Source organism: Tamandua tetradactyla, chromosome 13 (assembly GCF_023851605.1).
Source record: "Tamandua tetradactyla isolate mTamTet1 chromosome 13, mTamTet1.pri, whole genome shotgun sequence".
Taxonomy (NCBI): Eukaryota; Metazoa; Chordata; class Mammalia; order Pilosa; family Myrmecophagidae; genus Tamandua; species Tamandua tetradactyla.
Window position 1 is genome coordinate 27847258 of NC_135339.1, and position 20332 is coordinate 27867589.

A 20332-nucleotide genomic window follows, 5' to 3' on the forward strand; every position below is an offset into this window, starting at 1 on the left:
CCCAAGAGCTACCAAGGACCTGGGGGCAACATTTTAGATATTTCAAAGCACTCCATCCACATGACTTCACTGGATCCTCACACCTCTGCAAGATGGTGAGATGAGCTGACCATGACCTTTTCCTAATGAACACGGGCCACTTTACTAAGGGCACCCAGCTCATTAGGGACTCTGGACGCAGGTACCTCACTGCATCAGAATAACTGGTGAGATTTACTACGTGATGAGAGGTTCTGAGGACACAGCAAAGAAAGTAGGCAGGTGTCTCCTGATCTAAGGAGGAGGGAGTTTCTAAAACTGTGTTACTTTCACTTTTAAATCCTCCTGAAGCAGCCAGCACAAGGAAGGAACTGCCCTTGCAGCTGCCAGACCATCAAAGGCCATTCTTGCTTGCTTCTCGGGCCACACCTTATCTGTATCAGGAGGCGGAGCCACAGCACAGGATGTCAGGAGGACTTAGCCCTGGTGTCCCTACCCCCCAACCTCCCATGAGTCAGGGAACACATGTTGACTCATACATTTCCTCTGGATGGCTCTCAAGGACCTGGCCTCTCAGCACACTCTCAGTGAGCAATGCTGGGGACTGACCTGAGATTTCAAAGTAGGATAGCCTCTAGCCAAAGCTTACACTCCTCCAGGGTGGGGCAATGCCCAACCCTAGCATCTAACCAACATGCTGATCCCATCACATTTTCCCAGGGACCTCACAAGCAGCAGGGCCATGCTAATTTGGACCTGCACGTTGCCCCAAAGGGCCCCAGAACCCAGCTAACCCATTCGAGTCCCCCCTGAAAGCTTCCCAAACTTCAGCCCTACTCCTTCAAGGGTTCCAAGGTTCCTGCTGGAACTTGGTTTGGGCACTAAGACCCTGACTTTGGGGAAGTCCCTCAGTCCTTGGTGTCCTCATCTGGCCTGGGGATAACAGCTACACCACAGGATTTTTGTAGGATTATGTGAGACTATGATTCCTGAATACTCTGCAGCCACAGTCAGTGCTCAATAAACTTCAGTTCCATTCCCTCCCACGGTTCTGCCCAGAGACTAAGAATGCAGGAGTGGATAGGACCTCAGAGATCCCCTTAGAGTGGTCTAGGCTGCAGTAGGCATTATGATAGCCTCCAAAGATGTCCACATCCTAATCCCTGGATCTATGAATAGGTCAGGTTATGGCAAAGGGGAATTAAGGTCGCAGATGGAATTAAGGTTGCTAATCAGTTGACCTTAAGTTTGGGAGATTATCCTGGAATATCCAGGTAGGCCCAATATTAATCACAAAAGTCCTTGTAAGTGGAAGGTGAGGAGAAGAGTCAGAGTCAAAGAGAGATTTGAAAATGCTATTGCGCTGGCTTTGAGACAGAGGAAGGGTGCCAGGAGCCAAGGTATGCAGGTGGCGTCCAGAAGCTGGAAAAGTTAAGGAAACATAGTCTCTCTAGAGCCTCCAGAATGAATGCAGTCCTGCTGACATCTTGATTTGAGCCTAGTGAGACCCATTTCAGACTTCTGATCTCCAGAAATGTAAAAGAATAAATGTTCGTTGTTCTAAGCCACTAAGTTTATGGTAATTCATTACAGCAGCCCCAGGAAACTAATAGATAAGCCAACTCTCATTTTACAGACGGAGAAACTTGTTTAAGGGCACTGAGGAATGATAGAGCCGGGCCTAGAACCCAGGCTTCCTGAATTATCACTTAATATTCTTTCTACTACGTCATACCTCCTTCCGTAACCTAGAATCTAGATGCCTGGGAGTAAAATGCCATTTATTATTCCTTCAACAAATATTTGAGGGTCTAGTATGCATCAGGCCCTATGCTATTTGCTCAGTACACTGTGGTGAATAAAACACATATCCTTCCCTTGTGGGTCCAATGGGGAGATTCTCATACCTAGACTTCAGATTGATGAGTCCTCCCACAAGCACTTAACCCAATATAGGATGCTGCTCAGACAGAAGCAGAGACCTCTGCACTGAGGTCGAAGGCTAAGTTGGAGAAGGATGCAATGAGAGGAGACAATACATGAGGGCAAGGCAGGCAAGAGAGAAAGCAAGGTATATTTGCCATAGAACCAAAAGTTATTCAGTAAGACAGAAGCACAGAGAGTCAAGGAAGGGAGACTGCAGAGAGAAGGCAGTAAGCTGGGGGCCAGGAGTGAACTTCAGGTACCCAACAGTCAAGAGGGAATCAGGGGGATCAGGATTCCTGACAGTCCCCCAGGCCCACTTACCCGAGCCATCTGGAATGGCCCTGACAAAGGTGGGCAGCATCTTCACTGCAGCTGTGGGGTTGGTGTCCTTCCCCAGGCCCTTCTCCATCTCAGCCTTGAACCGTGACATGATATCCAAAAGGGCTTCATCGGAGAGCCGCATGTGATACAGGAACCGGTCCACCTGGAACAGACGCCAGGTGACCAGGGTTGGCTGCTGGGGGCACCTCCTTCCAATCGAGGCTGTGAACTCCCACGCCCATCCCAAAGCTGCCCTCTTGATTCTGGGGACAGTTTTGTGATGTAGATTCCCAAAGGCTCCCTGCCTGACACCTCATCAAGCTCAGGAAAAGGAGAAGAGTTGGGAGAACAGGATGGAGTAGGTTATAGAGATGGGGATTTATAGCCTCTTCTGGAGGGCAAACTCTGAGGAAGGAATAATTCCATGATTTTTCTGATGGGACAATGGAAGGGCAGAAACCAAGGATTCAGGCTTTCTAATTCCCCTTTCAGGGTCCCCACCATTGCCCCATTGCTCTCCACCTGAAAAGACTGGATATAGCTTGAATTTTAGACTCTGAGCCATGGAAGCTTTCATTTATCTGATGATGAAAATATATATCCAACCATGTTTGTTTATGGGCTGCTAGGAAGTTCAGAGCTAAATTCAGTTTTCAACGGCAACTTCTAAAACTTAAATGAAATATTTAAAATTTTTCATTATGTTTTAATCAGTTTTAACCAAGGTTGTTCCAATTTAGATGAAACTTAATCTTTAAAGCCAGCTCAAATTGCTACTGGAGATGAGTGAACATCACTCAAATAAATGAAAACTCAGCAGGAAATTGGGACAAAGGACCACCTTCCAAGTGTAGGGGAGCTATAAAGTTTACTGTGGCTGTGCCGAATCCAGTTGAGGGTCACGTGTTACATCAGGACCAGCAGAGGAGTTTCCTCCCTGTGCTCCTTCTAACAAGTTGGTGGTGGTAGCCGGGATTCCCAGGGCTTACTGGGAGAGATTCAGTGATGGAGCAACGAAGGGGGCAGGAGGAGGCATGGTGGCATCTGTACTGTGTATTTGCCACCCCTGTTTTGTATTTACTGGAAGCTCTCTTCACCCATCCAAATCTCAAGGAAGCTTGATCCCAGGCAGCTTCCTGTGGGAAGTGCATCTCCACAGTTTTTTCTAAGGCTAAGAGCGTGGGTTGCAGTCCACAAAGTGCTTTCACATATGGCATCTCATCTATTCTCCTCTAATCTCTTGAGGTAGCCAGGTAAGGCCAAAATTCTTGTCCCTGATTCAGAGATGAGGAATCTAAGGCTCAGAGTCATTAAGTATTATTAACCAGAGTTGTTAAGTGGCAGAGATGGAACTATAAAGCAGTGCCCGGTTTTAGTTTGCAGATCCATCTGAGATCCACAAGCCAAAGACACAAATTACACCAAAAACAGAGGGGGTTGCAGCACCTTTATCAGAAGACGGGTGCTCAGCCATGAGCCAGACCTCAGAGGTCACAGGAACCCAGCTCAGTCCTGTGCCAATGCCAGTAAAATGGCACATGGCTCCAGGGGCTTGGAAGCCAGAGGAAATCATCAGACAACCATTAGCAAGAAAGGACAATTGGGCTTTCAGCAGATTGAGAGGACAGCGTGTAACCAGGTCATGCTTCATTAAGGGCTTCCTGATCTCCGAGTCTGTTTATCACTAATTGGTTGGCACAGCCATACTCAGATGGAGAAAACTGGATGGAAGGGACATGACTCAAGTTATTGGCTGTTGGGAAGGGTGTGATGCCCTACATGGAAACTGAACTTGACCCTTCATTACCCCAGAGCCCCTGAGATAGTGCTCCTGAACCAATTTCTTATCTTCACCCAGGCAAGAGTACAACGGGTATTGCCAGGAATGCCCAAAATGCCATCCTTCCCATGCAAGTAAGGGTTTTGGAGCCTTGTAGGGACTGCTTACAAGGTACGGTTAAACAGAAGGAAAAAAATGTCAAGTTAGCAACCGTCGCTTGTTTATTCTTTGTATCCTCCACAGCACCTTATACAATGGCTACAAGGGGAGAGTGAATCATACCATATGTTGGCACAAAAATAAAAAAGCTTTACTTTAAATCCAGCTGGTGACTTTGGGCATGTATAACCAGAAACGTGTCCCAGGCACTAAAGAGGATGCTTGTGCTACAGACAATCAAGCCCACTTTGGGAGTGACTCACAAACCATAGCATGGGTTACCTTTTAGACAAGACAGCTAACAAGCAGCACATTTGACTTAGGGAGAGCACATTCAAATATTTAGGCTCCACACTGTTGAATTACAGAATGTGTGAGCTGCAAGTTGCCTTAGAAATCACTTAGTCCAAAGGTCTCATGTCATGAATCAAGAGTTATAAAAAGGTTCAAATCCTTGACCCAGCAATTTCATTTCTGGGAATCTATCTTCAGGAAATAATCTTAAATATGGAGGACATTAGGTATATAAAAATATTTATCCTAGCAATATTTTTATTGCAAAAAATTCATTTGAAAGTAGCCAAAATGCCCAAGAAGAGGGAAAGGTTCTAATAAATTGTGGCATGTCCACTTGATTTACAATTAGGAAAACATTAAAATGAAAATTATGAAGATGTTGGAGAAATGTCGATAACTGGTTACAACATAACAATAAGTGAAGAAAGCAAGACTCAGAACTGTACGTACGTTATAACTATAAAAAATATATACCATGAAAACAAGTTAAGCGCTTCTACCCAGCAAACATGACAGTGTTTGTGAAAGATCACATTTCTACTTTTCGTAATGTTGACTTACTAAACTGTAAAAAATACACATTGAAAACCCCACCAGTCCTTCTCTTCCCAACAATCTGCAGGTCAGTGACCAGGTCCAGTCCAATGTTATCAACAGGTCAAATGATACCAATAAATTGAATCAGAAAAGAAACTATCAGAGTGTTTTTTTCTTGTCTTTCTTCTTTGTTTTGTTTTGTTTTAATGTTTGAATGGGGAGATTTTTAAAAATTGTTTCAGGGTCTGAATAGTAACCTTCACAGGCAAGCATGGCCTGGGATCTTGACAAGACAGGAAACCACAGAAACTCAGTAAGGGACTGAATAATTGACCAAGGAGAGAGGAAAAAGCCACCTGCCCCTGACCAGGTTTGCTTTCTTCAGCGGAGGAGCAGAACCTGAGACACTGCAGCAACCCATGACCCAACATCCCACACCACCCTAGAGACCTGCTTAAGGTAGCTATAAAACACTCCTTGATTCTTCTTGCTCAATTTACTCTCTCAAGCTTCTTCGCCTGGGAAGGTGGGCAGTGGGGAGGGTTTGAGGGGGGTTGAGCATCAGCTCCTAGCACTGAGGAAAGTTGACAACACGTCCTGCCCTGGAACCAGAACAGATCAGTGGAGGCTACATTTTCTAGTAAAGGGGCCTCCTGAGGCTGCACCAGGGCTGCTGAACAAACACATCCCGCCCTGTGGTGTGACAAAAGGTTAACCACTACAAAGGGCTCAAGAAAAGGAAATGGATTTGCAGAACCAAAAGTGTCAAGGTTCCAAAGACACCCCTTGGGGGTTGGAGAGACAACATGTACATTGCATCTTTCCTTAAAGAGGTGGTAATAAGAGAAAATTAATTCTTGAGTAGGGCTATGTAGAACTTTTTCATCTTCTAAAGTAGCCAGCAGAGGGCTCCATGAATCTAATCAACAAATGAAAGGCAGATGAAATCTGATTGATTTATATCTTTCAAAAAATTCACTCCAATTGCTAACCCAACTCTCTAATAAAGTTTCCTGGGAGTTTATCCCATCCAGCACATGAGAGCTGTAAGGGGCCACGCTTCCTCTCTTTCAGTTTGAAAAAGCAGGAAGGCATCATGGCATTTTGGAAAGAATGTTGGAGGAGGAGTCAGTCGACTTGGGTTTAATCTGGGTTCCACCCCATATGTCTGGGTGACCCTGGGTAAGTCCTCTTTCTCAAAGAACTCGAAGAACTTCTGTTATCTGTAGATTGAGAAGAAGGCTTCATGCTAGGACCCTGCTGCTACAGACAGGCCCAATGTGGCCAGAGAGGCAAGCTTGGAATATCCTGGGCTTCCAGGAGAGAATCCTGATTGCCCAGTTCAACCCTGACCACCTTTTGTCAGCGCATCTCGGAATGAATTTTACACGCGTTTCTTAGATAAAATGGGGAGGGGGGTGGGAGGCACACCATTAATTGTTGACCATTACAAATAGCCAGGCCAATAATAAATGTGCCAATTATTGTACATTAAAATTCATACCCCTCTTGGTGCCCATTTTATATTCTTTCAAAGACATGAAGAATCAGATATGTGTTAAAATTCTTAAAACTTCTTTTAAAATGACTCTCCTTTCCTTTGTAGCATTTCCCCAAACCTCCCTTACATCACATCAAACACAATCCTCTTTAAATTTCCTGAAGACTTTCTCCTCATCCTCTTCCGTACCTGCCAGGAAGCTGTGAGTGAAATGCAACACTCAGGACAGTAACTGAATGCCCGGCAGTGGAGAGGATTTACTTTCTCTTCCCCCTCCATGAGGTTTTTACTAATCACCAGCCCCCTGTATCTCTTGTAATACGCTCTCCTAAATGCTTTTAGATGTAGTCAGAATATCGATTTTGTCAGTGAAGAAAGACCCAGGCATCTCTGAGATTGCTGAGTCCGTACCTTCTTGATCTGATCCTCCTTCAGTTTGGTGAAGTAAAACGCCATCAGGTGTACCGCAAACATTTTCCCCAAGTTCGGTTTCTCCTGAGATGGGCAGAGACTTCTGTGCCGTGTTTGGCTCCCACGTTTCCGGCGTTCTGCTCACTTCCAGTTGAGGCTGGGAGACCGCCCTGGGAGTGAGGTGCTAGGATTAAATACTCCCAGCTTGCTTGGTTCAATTATTAAACTTTGCCCCCTCTCTCTGGCCCCTCCCTCTGGCACATAGTTAATTGTCTAGTATGACGCTTTGGACAGCAGCTGAGGGTTGGGGGCGGGGTGGGCAGGGAACTGATGGGCTGCTTGAGCATTTGAGAATCGGGTGCTACAAAATCCTGTCGCTAAGCAACGCTCTCAAACTAGTAGTCCAACAAGTCCACTGAGGCGAGGAAAATCTCTGCAAAGTTGGGCACTGAACAAAGCCCACATTCAACCGCTTGAACTGCTCTTCAGATGTCCAGACCTTAGGTCTTTTCTCCTTAGTTCTTTTCTCCTCAGCCCAGCGATACAACGACAAGACTTCCTGCCCCTCTGTGATACTGTCTTCATTAAGACTGGACATTACCTTGATGAGATTTTAAGAATGTTGGGGCAAATTCCTCTGTTGGTGAAAGATCAGTTCTCACAGCTAACGGGCCAGGGTGATGGAAAAGAATCAATGAAACTTTACCCGGAACAACAGTAAGCCAGAAAGCCTTTATTTCACAGTTAGTGACCCAGAAAAAAATATGCGTGAGAAAGAGTGAATAGAAGTCACCAGTACCCACCGGGAAGATGCTGCTGGAGAAAAGAACTGACTCCACAGAAGGAAATGTCCCCTGCCACTAGGAAATTTGGTTCCCTCACTTATCTCACTCATCCCGCCTGAGGATGAGAAGGTCCAGAGAGCAGTCAAAGTGAGGGCTCCACAGACCTCATGCCCTCCCCATAGTCACTAACCGGCTAATGAAATCCACAATGACAACTGGATTTAAAACAAGAGCTAACCTGGATTGAGGACTTAATATTCCCATTTTATAAATGAGAAAACTAGGGCCCAGAAAGGTTAAGTGACTTACTCAAAATCACAAAGTTTGTAAGTGGTAGAGTGAGGAATCAAACTTCTGAGTTTGATTAAGGGCCCAGCTCTTAATCAATACATGATATTGCCTCTCAGATTTTTTTGCTCCACACAATAGGTACTCAGTTGATAACTACTGATAGCAGTAGCAGTATTCTGTTGGACCACTGTTAAGAATTTCAATTATATGGGAAACTAAATAGAGAGATATTGTTTCAACAGGGCCTTCCCAGTGGAGACAAAAGGCAAATGAAGGAATTCCTGGCCACACCTTCCCAGCAAAAGACCTTAATGAATGTCTGCTGGGAATCCAATGTTGGACATCCCAATGTTTCTCACTCCTACCTGGTACCTGCTTTTGACACAGGGGACTTCTGCGGGGGTGGGGTGGGGGGGTGGGTAGTGTTTTCCTGGTCAGCTAGACAGCCTTAGCTGTCCCCTTAGCTTTGTTTGCTTTTCTACTACAAAGTCTCATTAATCAGAACAGTTATCAAATGATTGCCTAGTCAGGGAACCTTCAACAGCTGCTTCTTCAGAAGCCACTGATCCTCCAATCAGTGCTCTTTGCCCATCCTTCATGTGGTTAAATGTTCTGCCTTTGAGAGTTTACCTTAGGCCCGTGTTTTGGCTTATTAAAGCTGCCAAAATGCAATATACCAGAAATGGAATGGGTTTTTTTTTTTGAATGGCATTTAAAAAGGGAATTTAGTAACTTACAAGTTTACAGTTCTAAGGTCATAGAAATGTCCAAACTAAGGCAGCCAAAGAAAAATACCTCGACTCAAGAAAGGCCAATGTCTGTCACATGGGAAGGCACATGGCTGGCGTCTGCTGGTCCTTGTTCCTGGTTCCATTGCTCCCAGCTTCTGATGCCAGTGGTTTCCTCTCTAAGCATCTGTGGGCTTCACTCAGCTCCTCTAGGACACAACGCTGGGTTCTGGTATGCTTATCATCTCCTGGAATCCAGTGATGTCTGCCGGGCTCTGCATCTCCAAACATCTGTGTCTAGGCATCTGCTCTCTCTGTTGGTACTCCAAGCATCTCCAAATACAATATCTGCATCTCTGTCAGCTCTGAAGCAAATGTGTTCTCTCCAAAATGTCTCCTCTTTTCAAGGACTTCCAGTAAACTAATCAAGACCCACCCTGAATGGGTAAAATCACATCTTCTTCTAATTAGAAGGTCACACCCACAATTGTGTGGGTCAATCTCCATGGAAACAATCTAATAAGGTTTCCACCCCACAATATTGAATAAGGATCAAAGGACAAGGCTTTTCTGGGGTATACAACACTTTCAAAGCAGCACAGCCCACAATTCAGGGGGCGCTTGATTAAAATTACTCCAGATGCTTTTTTTCAGATTGATATAAAACTGCGTCCCATACTGAGAAACTCTGTTTCAGATTGTCTGCCCTTCAGGCAATGAACTCTCTTTTACTGTATACAAGCAAGCAAAGGTTACCCTTTTGGGCCTCAAAACTATTCAGTCCCTCATACCATTTAGAATTGTCTGAAATGGGTGTGCCCTGCCCTAAGTCTGCACTGGCCAAGGATAATAACATCATGGAGAAGATAACCTGCCCATGAGTGGTAGCATTATTTGTCTTAATTCCCCCATTTTAAAAATAACCCCTGAATGATGTCATCAACAAGGCAACGTAAGGCAGCGACTGAAAACCTCTCCCCAGAAGTTCAGCAGAGAAAAGGACAAATTTCACTTGTTAAGAACTCTGGAGGAAGGTAAAGACTGGAGAAGGATCTCGCTACTATGTTGAAACAAAGAAACAGAAAAATAGGTAGGAAACGTCCCTTCTGTACCAATCGGTATTCCCTACTCCTCCCTCAGTCTCACACATCCTGGGAAGGGCCCAGAGGCAGTGGCTGGGATCCCTCCCACCGCCCACTGGGGACGCAGACTATAAACCCCGTGAGACCTATGAGAGCCCCACCTATGTCCAGACACGAGACCAAAGTCCACAGGGATCCGCAGCAGGACTCAAGCCACAGGGGAAGGTAGAAAACAAAAGGGCAACAAAGAGGAGCTCTCAGAATAGAGGAGTACGGAAGGAATGGCAAAATCTACGTCTTTCCCAAAAGCAGCAAGTAATCAGGCAGACTCTGTCTGACTCAACTCTTTGAGGACCTGGGGGACAGGGAGATATTTTAAGTCCAGGTCAATGAGGGACGAAGAGTCTGAGAAAACATGACAGAGACAATAACCCCTGGTGCCCATCCCCCAACCTTGAGGAAAGTAGCAGCAGGAGGCTTGGTCCTTGCCTGGGGGACAGTGGCAGACTGAGGCAGCTGTGGGAGAACCTCCACCCCAAGCACAGAGGGGGACACAGCCCAAAACTGAGCCAGAGATTGGCTGGCAAAGTGGGAGCATAAGAACCCTGTGGTTTCAGCCCTGCGGGGTCAGATGCTGCAGGGCCCCACCTTCTGAGGATGAATAGGTAACTGAAGAGCACCATCTGCTGGGCAGGCCGGAAAACACAGGGGGAAAAAGCAGGGCTTTTCAGAGCCTCTCCAGACCCTGTCCCAGGCCAACTGGAGCTGGTCTAATACCCCTGCAAAACAGGTACCTAGTCCTCTTTTGTCTGGAAGTACTGATGACGCATATGTCAAAGCAGTTCCCTAGCCAGGCAACAACTAAATCCTAGACAAGCAAGAGAAACCTACCTTCAGAATAGATCAGGTAACCAGTTGACCAGGTATCAGAAAAAAAAATCATAAGGCATACTAAAACACAGGAAGCAATGGCCCAATCAAAGGAACAAATCAAAAAGTTGAAGTCACACAATCTGGAGCATCTAATCAAAGATGTTCAAACAACTCTCCTGAATCAATTGAAAGAAATAAAAGAAAATATGCATAAAGAGATAAAGGATATTAAGAAGACACTAGGATGCCTTCCATGCAAGAGACCTGGGTTCGATTCCCTCCTGGAGCATGCACCCAAAAAAAAAAAAAAAAGAAGAAGAAGACGGTTGAAGAACATAAAGAAGAACTTGAAAGAACACAGAAAAATAACAGGCACTACAGAAATTAAAGACACTGTAGACAAGATTTAAAGTATACTAAATTTCTGGTGCCTGCCCATGCAAAAATATATATATATATATATATATATATATATATATACTAGAGACATACTACAGCAGATTTGAAGAGGGAGAAGAAAGGATCAGTGAGCTAGAAGACAGAGCAACCGAATTCAAGAGACTAAAGAACAAATGGGGAAAAAATGGAAAACTTTGAGCAGGGTATCAGGGAAATTAATGACAACACAAAGCATACAAACATACACATCATGAGTGTGCCAGAGGGAGAAGAAAAGGGAAAAGGACCAGGAAGAATATTCAAGGAAGTAATCACTGAAAATTTCCCAACCATTATAAAAGACTTAAGCATGCAAATGCAAGAAGCCCAACATACTTCAAAAAGAATAAATCCAAATAGATCCACTCCAAGACACATACTTATCAGCCTGCCAAATGCCATGGAGAAGGAGAAAATTCTGAAAGCAGCAAGAGAAAAGTGATTCACCGCAAACCAGGGGAACCAAGTAAGACTCAGAGCTGCATGGAGCCCAGAAGGGGAATGGGGGCTTGTAATTTTGTATAGCATAATATAATACCCAGATATATCCCAGAGTACATTGAGTAGATAATTAAAAAGTATTGGCAAAGTCCCTTGAGGAATGGGAGAAAATATATGGAACTATTAAGCTTTACCATCGGGGAAACCCCTCAAATTGTCTCAAACATTAAGAACTTCCAAGTTCATAGGCCAAACTCTTAATTTTGAGGCTTGTGAAGCCTATTCCTGCAGCAAAGAAGCTAAAGCTACCTATAATTATGCCTAAGAGTTACTTCCAGAAAACTTCTTTTGTTGCTCAGAAGTGGCCTCTCTCTCTAAGCCCAACTCTGCAAGCAAAATCATTACCTTCCCCCCTACATGGGACATGACATCCAAGGACGAGTGTCTCCCTGGCAATGTGGGACGTGACTCCCGGGGATGAGCCTGGCCCTTGTACTGTGCGATCAACCACAACTTCTAGACCAAAAGGGGGAAAAGAAATGTAACAAAATAAGGAATCAGTAGCTAAAAGAGTTCAAATAGAGTCGAGAGGCTATTTTGGAAGCTACTCTTATGAAAATTTCAGTTAGATATTGCTAATTAGCCTGGTTTGCCAAATCCCAACCAAAACCATTCCTGCCAACTCTAAAGAACACCTAGGGCTTTATCTGAGATTCTGCAAAAGTTTCACGCACTAAGATTACTTTCCAGAAACCTACAACCTCCAGATGGGTTCCTACACGAGAGCATCAAAGAACGGCAACTAGTTCCATCCCCCTATCCCATATTATTGACACCCCATTCCAATATGAAAAAGTTGGAATGGACATAACCCAAATGCCCCAAAGATTGGGAGAAAGATCAAAGGAGAAGGTGGCGTTATAACAGAGAAGATAGGATTTAACAAATGAGTATGACTGCTGAATCATTATGTTGATATTTCTTTCAGTCTCCAGTGTCTTGGAGCAGCTAGAAGGAAAAACCTAGAATTGTGGAACTGTAACCCACACCATACTTTGAAATCTGTTCTGTAATTAATTGTTACAATGTACTTTGAAAATTATTGCTTATTTTTTTTGCTTTTTTGTATATATATTATATTTCACAATAAAAATGTTTAAAGAAAGACTCCATGCTGAATTCTCATCAGACACCATGGAAGCAAGAAGGCAGTGGTACAATATATTTAAGAAACTGAAAGAGAAAAATTGCCAACCAAGAATTCTTTATCCAGCAAAACAATCCTTCAAAAGTGAGGAAGAGTTTAAAATATTCAAGATAAACAGAAGCTGAGAGAGTCTGTTAACAATAACAAACAAGCAACAAGCAGTACTAAAGGGAGTTCTACTGAGTGAAAAGACAAGAGGGAGAGGTCTAATGATGGATAAAGAAAAGAAGAGTATTAATAATCATAACTGAAAGGATTTAAAAAGAGAAAAAAATAGATCTGACAAATAAAAGCCAAAGGTTAAAATGGCTTTTACAGTGTTAATATTGAATGTTAATGGATTAAATTGCCTAGTCAAAAGACACAGATTGGCAAAATGGATTAAAAAAAATATATGGTGCATCTATATGCTGTTTACAAGAAATTCATTTTGTCATCTATTTTATTTTATTATTATTATTATTTTTTGTCATGGGAAGGCTCCGGGAATCGAACCCAGGTCTACAGCACGGCAGGCGAGAACTCTGCCACTGAGACACCATTGCACTGCCCAAGAAACTCATTTTAGATCCAAAGATACAAACAGGTTGAAAGTAAACAAATAGAAAAACATACTCCATGCAAGCAGTAACAACAACAAAAGGGTATAGTCTAGGGTAGCTATACTAATATTCGACAAAATAGACTTTAAATGCAAAACGTTATAAGCAACAAAACACTATATGTTAATGAAAGGGGCAATTCACCAAGAAGAAATAATGATTATAAAATATTTATGCATCTAATAAAGGTACCCCAAAGTACATGAGACAAACACCAGCAAAACTGAAGGCAGTAATAGACATCTCTACAATAATAGTGGGAGACTTCAACACACACTCTCGTCAATAAATAGAATATTTAACCAGCAGATCAATAAGGAAAAAAAGAACCTAAATAATATGATAATTGAACTAGACCTAACATGCACACCTAGTTATAGAGAGAGCATCCCACCCCAAAGAGCAGGCTATACATTCATCTCAAGTGCTCACGGAATATTTTCCAGGATAGACCATATGCTGGGGCACAAGAACAGGTCTTACTAAATTTAAAATGACTGAAATTATACAAAGCACTTTCTCTGATGGTAATGGAATGTGGCTGGAAATCAATAACAACTGGAGAACCATAAAATTAACAAATATGTGGAGGTTAAACAACATGCTGTTAAACAATCAGTGGGTCAAAGAATAAATTGCAAGAGAAATCAGAAAATATTTTGAAATGAATGAAAACGAAAACACAACTTATCAAAACTTATGGGATGCAGCGAAGGCAACGTTGAAATGGGCATTTATAGTCCTAAACACCTACGTTAAAAAGGAAGAGGATGCCCTCTCGCCTCAGATTCCTCTGAGCACCTCTGGCCTTTGGGATGGGGGTGCTCAGATTGGACCAGGGTGAGCCTGATGCAATTCGGGAGGGAGGGTGGTTTGGGGGCAGGAAACAGGAGGGAGAAAAAGGGGGGAGGGAGTGTCTTAAAGGGCCAGAGCTTGAGAGCAGCTGCAGGTGGAGCACATGGCCCGTCCCGCCCATGGGCCACGCGGTGGTCCCGGCTTGATTTCTCTTTTAAGGTTGGATGCCAGAGTCCGGAGAAGGAGCCATTAAAGGCACAACCACCACCACCACTCCCTGCCCTCCAGGGTCAGCTGGAGAAGGGTCCGCATCCTCCTTGAAGACGCGGGCCTCGTTCCCGGTGCCCTTCGAGCCTAGTCTCTCCCGCCCTGCCTGGGTGGCCTTGCGCAAGCCGCCCTCAACCGCTGTCTCCGCCCCTGGAACAGGTTCGACTTCGGGCCAGGAAGGTGGCTCTTACCTCCTGAGGGCAGCGGGCTCCTAGGAAGTGGGAGCGGAATTACCACCCCTCCACCCCTGCCAGCCCCCAAAACGATTCTGTATGGACAGGAAATGTCTTTTAAGTGAATTTCGTTGTTTTTTTAAAGGACTGTTTGGGGCACAGCTGAACCAACACCTGATTGGAACTCCTGAGATCTGAGATTTTATACTGGCCGGGACCTTTTCCCTTACCAACTCTGTGACAGTCACTTTCCTCTCCGTGGGTCTCAGCTTCTCCATTGTAAAACAAAGAAGTGGTCTGTGAAGGTGGTTTCAAACTTTACTGCACATTCAATTCTATAAATATTTACTGATCCCCCACTATGGAGCCCGCACAGAGTTGGAAACGGGTTTGGCAATAATCCAGGCTAATAATGTCCCTGTCCTCGTGGAGCTTATATTCTAAAGTGGGGAAAGAGACAGTAAAGAAACTTAAGTGATATAACAAGTTGTTGTCTAGTGTCTGTGATGACAGTCAACTTTAGCAACAGTTAAAATAAATGGGCTATTCCCTCTGCTATGTGGGACATGACTCCCAGGGATGTAAATATCCCTGACAATGTGGGACAGAACTCCTGGGATGAGCCAGGACCCAGCATCATGGGGTTAAGAAAGTCTTCTTGACCAAAAGGGGGAAGAGAGAAATGAGACAAAATAGTTTCTGTGGCTGAGAGAATTCAAACACAGTTGAGAAGTTATTTTGGAGATTATTCTTATACATTATATAGACATCCCTTTTTAGTTTATGTCATATTGGAATGGATGGAGGGAAGTACCTGAAAGTGTTAAGCCATGTCTCAGTAGCCTTGATTCTTGAAGATGATTGTATAATGATATATATTTTTTACAATGTGACTGTGTGATTATGAAAACCTTGTGTCTGAAGCTCCTTTTATCCAGAGTATGGACAGATGAGTAAAATATATATGGATATATGGATAATAAATAAATCATAGTGGGGGATAAGGGGTAAAATAAATTGAGTAGATGGAAATACTAGTGGTCAATGAGAGGGAGGGGTAAAGTATGGGATATATGAGTTTTTTCTTTTTTCTTTTTCTTTTTCTGGAGTGATGCAAATGTTCTAAAAATGATCATGATGATGAATACACAACTATGTGATATATGAGCCATTGATTGTACACCGCTTAATGGAATATATGTGTATGTGAAGATATGTCAATAAAAATATTTTAAAAAAGGGCTGCTCTAGTGTGGGTGATAAGACTTTCCTGAAAATAGACTCCAAAGCCTTTAGAATCAGGCATGGTCTGGGATTGGACCCAGAATCTGCACTTGTAACAAGCCCTCTGGGTGCTTCTGCACCAGATTCCCCCACTCTTCACTTGGCGAAGTCCTGGCCTATGCATTCTGAGGGTGGTGCAGCTGTTGTGATCTTACCTGCTCAAGACATGACAGCCTGGAATGTTGGTCACCTCTTGTGCAGGTTTGAAAGGATTATGCACCCTAGAAAAACCATGTTTTAATCCTAATCAGCCTTGTGGGAGCAACAGTTTCTTCTAATTCCTATTCAGTACTATAGCTTGGAAACTTGATTAGGTTATCTCCATGGAGATGTGACTCAATAAACTGTGATTAAACTTGATTAGATGGAGATGTGCCTCCACCCATTCCACGTGAGCCTTGATTAGTTTACTGGAATCCTATAAAAGAGGAAACGTTTGGGAGAAAGTTGGAGATTCAGAGAGAGCAGAGAAGAACAGAACGCTGCACAACCATGAGGCAGAGAGTTCACCAGCTAGCAACTTTTGGAGATGAAGAAGGAAAAGGCCTCCCAGGGAGCTTCATGAAGCAAGAGGCCTAGAGAGGAAGCTAGCAGATGCTGCCATGTTCGCAATGTGCCCTTCCAGCTGAGAGAGAAATGCTGAACATCATCAGCCTTCTTGAACCAACGTATCTTTCCCTGGATGCCTTAGAGGGACATTTCTATAGACTTGTTTTAATTGGGACATTTTCTCAGCCTTAGAACTGTAAACTAACAACTTATTAAATTCCCCTTTTTAAAAGTCAAAAAAAAAAAAAAAAAAAAAAAAAAAGCAAGAGGGTGCATAGGTGGTTCAGTGATAGAATGCTCGCCTTCCAAGTGGGAGACCTGGGTTCAATTCCCTGACCATCCACAAAAAAAAAAAAAAAAAAGGAAGAATGGTATTTGTTTGCATCCATGTTTTCAGATCTTCTGAGTATATCCCAAGTAGTGGGATCGCCAAGTCTTAAGGCAACTCTATACTCAGCTTCCTGAGGAACCACCAAACCATTCTCCACAGTGGCTGTACCATTTTACCTTCCCACCAGCAATGTTCCAATTTTGTCCACGTCCTCTCCAACTATGTAGTTTCCTGCTTAATAGTTGCCATTCTAATAGGTGTGAGATGATAGCTCATTGTGATTTTGATTTGCATTTCCCCAGTAGCTACTGAAGCCGGACATCTTTTCATGTGCCTTTTAGTCATCTGTATTTCCTCTTTGGAAAAAAAAAAATCATGTAAGTTGCCCATTTTTTAATTGGGTTGTCTTTCTGTTGTTGAGTTGTAGGATTTCTTTATATATCTCTATATACCACCCTTATCAGATATGTGGTTTCCAAATATTTTCTAAAATTGATCATGGAGATATGTGCACAACCATGTGATGATACTGTAAGATGTGATGATGCTTGTGTATCTCAGATGGTTTGCATGTTGTGTGACTATATCTTAATAAAACTACATTTTTTTAAAAAAGGAAGAAAGAGCTAAAACCAATGACCTAACTGAACAACTGTAGAAACTAGAGAAAGAACAGCAAACTAATTCCAATGCAAGCAGAAAGATATAACAAAGATTAGATTATAAATAAATGGAATGGAGAATTTTTTAAAAATAGAGAAAATTATAAAATCAAAATTGGTTCTCTGACAAGATCAATAAAACTGAAAACCCTTAGCCAGAATGACAAAGACAAAAAGAGAGTAGATGAAAATAAAATCAGAAATGAAAGAGGAGTTCATTACCATAGTCCTTGAATAAAAAAGATCATGAGGATATTATGGACGACTATATGCTAGCAAATTAGGCCACTTAAAAGAAATGAACAATGTCCTAGAAACACATGAACAACTTACACTGATTCAAGAAGAAATAGAAAAAAAAAAAAGAAAGAAATGGAAGACCTCATCAAACCGATCACAAGTAGAAAGATTGAATCAGTCATCAAAAACTTATGAACTCAACTATGATAGTATTGTGAATTACTGATTATATATATAGAATGGAATGATCAAAATAGGAATGTTTGCGTTTGTTATGTGGTTTTTTTTTGGTATTTAAAAATAAAATAAAATTAAAATTAAAAAAAAAAACAAAACTTAAGAAAACAAAGAACAAAGAAAAGTCAAGGACTAGACAGCTTCACAGGTGTATTTTACCAAGCATTCCAAGAAGAATTAATACTATTCCTGCTCAGACTCTTCTGAAGAAGAAGGAACACTACCTAACTCATTCTATGAAGCCAACGTCACCCTAATACCAAGGCCAGATAAAGATACTATAAGAAAAGAAAACATATCAAGCTCTCTAATGAATATAGATGCAAAAATCTTCAATAAAATACTTGCAAATCGAATCCAATAGCACATTAGAAGAATTATACACCATGGCCAAGTGGGTTTTATTTTAGGTATGCAAAGGTGGTTCAATGCAAAAAAATCAATTAATATAAATCATCACACTAACAAATCAAAGGGAAAACTACATGATCATCTTGACTGATGCAGAAAAAGGCATTTGCCAAAATTCAGCATACTTTCATGATAAAAAAAAAGCTTTGAAAGGTAGAAAACTTCCTCAAAATGATAAAGGGTATATATGAAAAACCCACAGCTGACATCCTACTCAATGGAGAGAGACTAAAGCTCTCCCTCTAAGATCAGGAACAATACAAGGATACCCACTGTCACCACTGTTATTCAACATTGTGCTAGAACTTCTAGCTACAGCAATTAGGCAAGAGAAAGAAATGGAATGTATCCAAACTGGAAAAGAAGTAAAACTTCCACCATTTGTTGATGACATGATCTGATATCTGGAAAAAGTACAACAAAGCTACTTGACCTAATAACGAGTTCAGCAAAGTGGTGGGATACAAGATCAACATGCAAAAGTCAGTGGTGTTTCTATATACTAGTAATGAACTATCCAAGGAGGTAATCCAGAAAAAAATTCCATTTACAATAGCACTTAAAAGAATCAAATATCTGGTAATAAACATAAGCAAAGATATAAAGAACTTGTACACAGAAAAAATATGATACATTGCTTAAAGAAATTTAAGAAGACCTTAATATATGGAAAGACATTTCTGTGTTCATGGATTGGAAGGCTAATGTCATTAAGATGTCAATTCTACCCAAGGTGATCTATAGATTCAATGCAATCCCAATCAAAATTCCAACAGCCTACTTTACAGAAATGGAAAAGCTAATTATCAATTTATTTGGAAAGGGTAAAGGGTCTCAAATAGCTAAAAATATCTTGAAAAAAATGAATGAAGTGGAAGTATCATGTTTCCTGACTTTAAATCATATTATAAAGCCACTGTAACAGCATAGTACTGGTATAAGGATAAATATATCAATCAATAGTAATCAAATTGAAAGTTCAGAAATAGATCCTCAGATCTATGGTCAATTGATTTGTGACATGGGTCCCAAGTCTACTCAAGTGGGACAGAAGAGTGTCTTCAATAAATGGTGTCAGGAAAAATGTATATCCAAAACCAAAAGAATGAAAGAGGACCCCTATCTCACACCGTACACCAAAAATTAACTTAAAATGGATTAAAGACCTAAATATAAGGACCAGTACTTTAAAACTCCTAGAAGAAAATTAGGGAAACATCTTCAAGATCTAGTGACAGGCAGTAGTTTCTTAAACTTTACACCCATTGCACAAGCAGTGAAAGAAAAAATAGACAAGTGGGCACTCCTCAAAACTGAATACTTCTGCACTTCAAAGGACTTTGTCAAAAATGCAGCCGACTCAATGGAAGAAAGTATTTGGAAACCACATGTCTGATAAGGGTTTGATAGCCAGAATATATAAAGAAATCCTGCAACTTAATAAAAAGACAAACAATCCGATTTAAAAATGGGCAAAATACATGAACTAACATTTTTCCAAAGAGGAAATACAAACGGGTAAAAAGCACATGAAAAGATGCTCAAGTTCACTATCTATTAGGGAAATGCAAATCAAAACCACAATCACATATAATTTCACACCTACTAAAATGGCTACATTTAAACAAACAAGAAACTACAACTGTTGGAGAGGATGTGGAGACAAAGAAACACTTATTCACTGCTGGTGGTAACATGTGCCAGTTCGAAACTATTATGGACCCCAGACAAGCCATGTTTTAATCCTGATCCAATCTCGTGGAGCAGACCTACTGTGGGAGTGGAAACCTTTGATTAGATTGTTTCCATGGAGATCGACTCACCTAATTGCTGGTGCGGTCTTTTGATTAGATGGAGATGTGATTCCATCCATTCAAGGTGGGACTTGTTTGGTTTACTGGAGTCCTTTAAAAAGGGAAAGATGAGGCAGGCCCTCCAGCTGTCCAACCATAGCGGTCTTGGCCCAGCCGAGGCTTGAATTTGCGCACCCGGGAAGGGATCCTCAGTAGCGGAGCGTGCCGAGGC

General features: G+C 42.2%; 1 protein-coding gene across 1 annotated transcript in view; it reads right to left on the minus strand.

Annotated features, from left to right (window-relative positions):
• The window catches only part of HKDC1 (hexokinase domain containing 1), a 49245-nt gene extending 42141 nt beyond the window's left edge, over positions 1–7104 (minus strand). The window contains exons 1-2 of the mRNA XM_077125066.1: positions 6912–7104; positions 2227–2389 (exon numbers count right to left, since the gene is read on the minus strand). Of these exons, the coding sequence (XP_076981181.1) occupies positions 2227–2389; positions 6912–6974 (226 nt within the window). The 5' untranslated portion in view covers positions 6975–7104. The remainder of the gene's footprint in view (positions 1–2226; positions 2390–6911) is intronic.
• Between the last annotated feature and the right edge of the window lie 13228 nt (positions 7105–20332).